The sequence below is a fragment of the Sarcophilus harrisii genome, chromosome 2 (genome assembly GCF_902635505.1).
Source record: "Sarcophilus harrisii chromosome 2, mSarHar1.11, whole genome shotgun sequence".
NCBI lineage: Eukaryota > Metazoa > Chordata > Mammalia > Dasyuromorphia > Dasyuridae > Sarcophilus > Sarcophilus harrisii.
The window spans coordinates 446,035,411-446,040,723 of NC_045427.1; the positions used below are offsets into that span (position 1 = coordinate 446,035,411).

Consider the following 5,313-nt stretch of genomic DNA (forward strand, 5'->3'; position numbering starts at 1 on the left):
TGCCTTTTCAAATTCATTTCTGGGTCACAATGGATATTTTTGTGGCACTAAATTAAGATGTTAGCCATTGATGTGTTCCTTAAGCAGTACTATATCTTATGTGCAATTTTTACCAGCCCTAACCACATTTACAAGGCCTGGCATTGTTATGTTCTTGATAGTTTTTCTTCATTGATGACTGAAGGTAGAGAATTAGAGACTTATGACAAGGCAAAAGAGAGGGACTGAGTGAGATTTATTTATGAATTCATCTTTTCTCCTTCCTACAAGACCCTCTGACTTAACATTCCCAGCATGAATTGTGCCCCTAATGCTTCTCATACTCCCATATTCTTGCTGATGGGACTATGGAGAGGTGGGCCCCCCAACCATTTTCTTTTTCCACTGTTCTTACTTGCCTATGTGGCTGCTGTTGTGGGTAACTTGATGTTGGTACTACTCATCTCTCAGGATTCACAACTAGGTACACCTATGTACTACCTGCTTGGTGGCCTCTCTGTAGTGGATGCAGGACAGGCCACAGTTACTTTGCCTCAGCTGTTGGTCCATCTTGTCTCTCCTCAACCAGCTATTACTGCAGTCCGTTGCCTGGTCCAGTTCTTCTTCTTTTATCTGTTTGCTGTTACAGACACACTGGTGGTAGCTGTCATGGCACTGGACCGTTATGTAGCCATTTGTGATCCCCTGCATTATTCAACTTTGATGAATCATCATGTTTGTGACTGCTTGATGGCTTCATGCTTGATCCTGTCCCTGTTCCATTCCCTTTTGCATTCAGGGCTCTTACTGCCTCTTCAGTGGGCTGGGGACAGTGGGGGTGCTGTCTACATCCCTCACTTTTTCTGTGACCACTGGCCTCTGGTTCGAGCATCCTGCTCTAATATCCAACTCAATGTGTTAGCAATCTTCTTAGAGGGTAGCTTATTTGTGGCAGGTCCCTGTGCTCTTATCTTGTTCTCTTATGCCCGTATTGCAGCTGCCATCTTCCATTTACACTCAGCAGCTGGCCGCTGGAGGGCTGTGTCCACTTGCAGCTCTCACCTCACGATGGTTAGCTTCCTCTATGGCACTGTCATTTGGGTCTATTTTCAGCCACCTTCCCATAATTCCCCAGAGCAGGACATGGCAGCGGCTGTAATGTATACAACCATTACTCCTCTAGCCAATCCATTTGTCTACAGCTTCAGAAATAAAAATGTTAAGAACGCACTCCATAGACTTCTGAGTTCCAGTAGAGTGAACTCCCAGTTGCATTTGCCCTGACACATGGGGGCATCCTTACAATAGATCTATTCCCAGGAGCCCATGGATCCATGTGCATACCAGCCATGCCATGTTGGTCTTAGCTCCAGCAAAATATTCATTCTGATTCAGTATAATCAATAAGCAAATGTACTTTCTGAAGCTGAACACATATGTACCACACATGTATGTGAGCTTGATTTTCAAAGAAACAAATATAAATATAAATGAATATTGTTGTAATTAATAAAATTCAAAATAATTGCAAAAATCATTCCTGAATTCATAGTAATTTTTGGTCATCGTGTAGTTTTACAATAAATTAATAAGTTAAATGAACAACAAAGGGCTTATATGCCAGGCACTGTTCTAGATTCTGGGGAAGGGAATGCAAAGAATGAAATGATCACCATTCTGAAAAAAATCACATTAAAATGGGAAAGGCAACAAGTACATAAATAATCAAACACAGGATGAAGTTAAAGAGAATAAAATACAAAATAGGAAAGATGGCACTAGTGTTTGGGATCACAAACATTCACAATAAAATTACTATAAATATGATGGGTTTTTACATTAAAAAGGATCTTCACATTTAAATGTTGGGAATCATTGATCTAGAACTCAGTATTTTTCATTGGTTATGATAAATCTATGTAATATTAACATATCCATTTATTTAGGATTTATTAGAATCTTATCCTATTCATAGAATTCATTAATCTGCTAGACTATAAATCTCTCTGGTCATGGTTTCAGAAAATCTCAGTGTCAAAAGAGACTCAGAATCCATGAATTATACTCTTTACCCAGACTAGCATCTGTTCAACAAAATAACCAGTAATTAAGAACCAAGCTTTTCCTGAAGATTAAGGGGACTTGGAAGAGAAGTCATATCCCATATTGGGAGGCTTTACTTGTGGGTGGCAAAATCAATATTATAAAAGTGACAATTTTACCTCAATTAATTTACTTGTTCAGTACAGTACCATTCAAACTATCCAAAATTATTTTTATAGAACTAGAAAAATAATCAAATTATCTAGAAAAACAAAAGGTCAAGAATATCAAGGAAATTAATATAAATGTGAAGGAAATTTGCCTGGATATGCCAGATCTCAAACTGTATTTTAAATCAGTATTCATCAAAGCAATCTGGTATTACTTAAGAAATAGAGTGGTTTATCAACCAATCAATTAGATTTGTACTTAATCGTACAGAATACATTGTAGTAAATGACCGTAGTAATTTAATGTTTGGTAAACTCAAAGATCCAAGCTTTTTTGTATGAAAACTCACTATTTGACAAAATCTGCTGGGAAAATGGAAAACAATATGACAAAAATTAGGTATAGATGAATATCTCACATTGTATACTAAGATAAGGTCAAAATGAGTACATTATTTAGACATAAAGGATGATATCATAGCAAATTATAGAAGCATGGAATAGTTCAGGACCTCATAAACTTTTTCCATTCACCAAACCATTTTGCCTAATAAATTTTTATGTGACTCTGAGTATATAAGTATTTAAAATAGACATACAAATATTTACTAATAATTAATCATAATTTCACCTTCAGTTATGAGATCTTTGTGGAGTTATGAACCATAGTTTAAAAACCTGGGGAATAGTTTCAGATCTGTGAATAAGAGGATAGTTTATTATAAAACAAGAGGAAAAGTACAGTATGAGATGGGAAATGGATAATTTTAGATACATTAAATTTAAAAGGTTTTGCACAAACAAAACTAATGCAGCCAGGATTAGAAAAAAAGCAAAAATGTGGGGAGAGATCTTGACAGCAAATGTCTCTGATGAAAGTCTCATTTCTCAAGTATATAAAGAACGGGGTCAAATTTATATGTATAAAAGTTGCTCTGTAGTATTATGTCACACCTGTCATATTGATTAATATGACATAAAAGGAAAATAATAAAAGCTGGAGGGGATATGAGAAAATTGGGACATTAATGCACTGTTGGTAGAGTTGTAGATTGATCCATTCCTTCTGGAGAGTAATTTGGAACTAAGTCAAAAAAGCTATAAAACTATGCCCACACTTTGATGCAGCTATACCAGCATTAGATATGTATCTCAAAGTGATAAAATAAAAAAGTGAAAAGAACATATTTTTATAGATATAGTTCCAGCAGTTACTTTTGTACTGGCAAAGAATGAGAAATTGAGGGGACAAAGAGATCATAAAAAGGGAAAAGAACCTACATGTGCAGAAATGTTTGTAGCAGCCCTTCTTGTAATGGCAAGGAACTGAAAACTGGATGGGGAATGGCTGAATAAGTTATGGTATGTGCATGTTATGAAATATTGTTTTATAAGAAATGATCAGCGCAATGATTTCAGAAAGGCCTGAAGAGACTTACATGAACTGATGATAAGTGAAGTGAATAAAAACAGGAGATCGTTATACATGGCAACAAGAAAATTATATATTGATCAATTCTGATGGATATGGCTGTATAGAAGAATTGTACATCTTTAACATATATTGGATTACTTGTTATGTAGGGAAGGGGTGAGGAGAAGGGAGGAAGAAAAATTTGGAACACGAAGTTTTGCAAGGATGAATGCTGAAAACTATCTTTGCATATATTTTGAAAATAAAAAAGCTATTATTAAAAAAACAAAATTGAGGGGATACAGAACAATTTGGGAATGACTGAACAAGTTATGCCTTGTGATTATGATGAAATACTATTGTGCTATAACCAGTGATGAGCAGAATTTCAGAAAAAAATGTGAAAAGATTTACACTAACTGATACAGAGTGAATTGAGCAGAATTAGAACAATGTATACAGTTAATAGCAATATTATATGTTGATCGATTATAAATAACAACTATTCTCAGCAATACACGGATCCAAGACAATTCCAAAGGATTCATAACAAAAAATGTTGTCCATTTTCAGAAAAAGAATTGATGTTTTCTGAATACAGATTAAACATTGTTTTTCATCTTTTTAGGGTTTTCATGGTGGGTTTTTGAGGGGGATGTGTGTCTTATTTTACAACATGATTAATGTAGAAATAAGTTTTTCATGATTGCACATGCGTAACCTTTATCAAATTTCTTACTTCTCTCAGGGAGGAATCTAGGAAGGAAAGGAGAGAGAAAATTCTTCTGGTCATAGTTCAATATTTTACTTTTGCTTTTTTTCTTTTTATGTCCTTTTTCTACTTTTTCTTATTTAGTATTTAGTTTTAAATAAGTAACTAAATATCAAGTAAATTTAAAAAATTAATGTTTAAAATGGTTTTATATGAATTTGAAAAAAATAAAATGTTTTAAAAATAAAGTGCAGCTTAATCACTAAGTTTTAGCTGAAGACTTTAATGATCCCCTAACAGCTAGGCTCCTTATTTTCAAGCTACTTTGTATTTAATTATTTTGTGCATTTCTTTCTCTGTGTGTATTTAATTAATAGGTTTGTATTTATTCTATATACACACATACATTACATACATATATTTGTTGTCTTATCCATTAAAATGTAAATTTATTTTGAGTAGAGAAAACAGCTAGCTAACACATTGGATAGAGTGCTATTCTTATAGTAAGGGAGACATGAATTCAAATCTAGAATCAGATATATACTGGCTGAGACTTTCAGAAGGCACTTCTGTCTACCTTGGTTCCTCATCTGTTAAATGGGGATAATAATGGCACTTGCCTCCTAGGATTGTGAGGATAAACTGAAATGTGTAAAATGCTTTGCAAACCTTAAAACACTATATAAATGTTAACTACTATTACTATAGCTATATCATGGGGATTATTATATTCTTTGTAATTGTTTTTCTAGAGTCTAAGACAATGACAGGCACATAGTAGATACTTGATAATTACTTGTTGATTGATACTCCCCAGATTACCAATGTTATAATGTGTTGTCAGGAACTGAAAATACAGCAGAAATCAGATGGAGCAAAGGAGAGCAGGATCACTACTTTCCTAGTGCTAGAGGTAATATGAATATTTATTAGAACTTTTACACTTACAAATCTCTCATTGTATTCAGTACTCATTTTGCATATAATAAATA

General features: G+C 34.1%; 1 protein-coding gene across 1 annotated transcript; it reads left to right on the forward strand.

The window, feature by feature from the left end:
• The first annotated feature begins 294 nt into the window (after positions 1 to 294).
• LOC116421159 (olfactory receptor 1B1-like) lies at positions 295 to 1,287 on the forward strand. Its single transcript, XM_031949521.1, has one exon. The coding sequence runs from the start codon at positions 295 to 297 to the stop codon at positions 1,261 to 1,263; it is 969 nt and encodes a 322-aa protein (XP_031805381.1). The 3' UTR covers positions 1,264 to 1,287.
• The last annotated feature ends 4,026 nt before the right edge of the window (positions 1,288 to 5,313 follow it).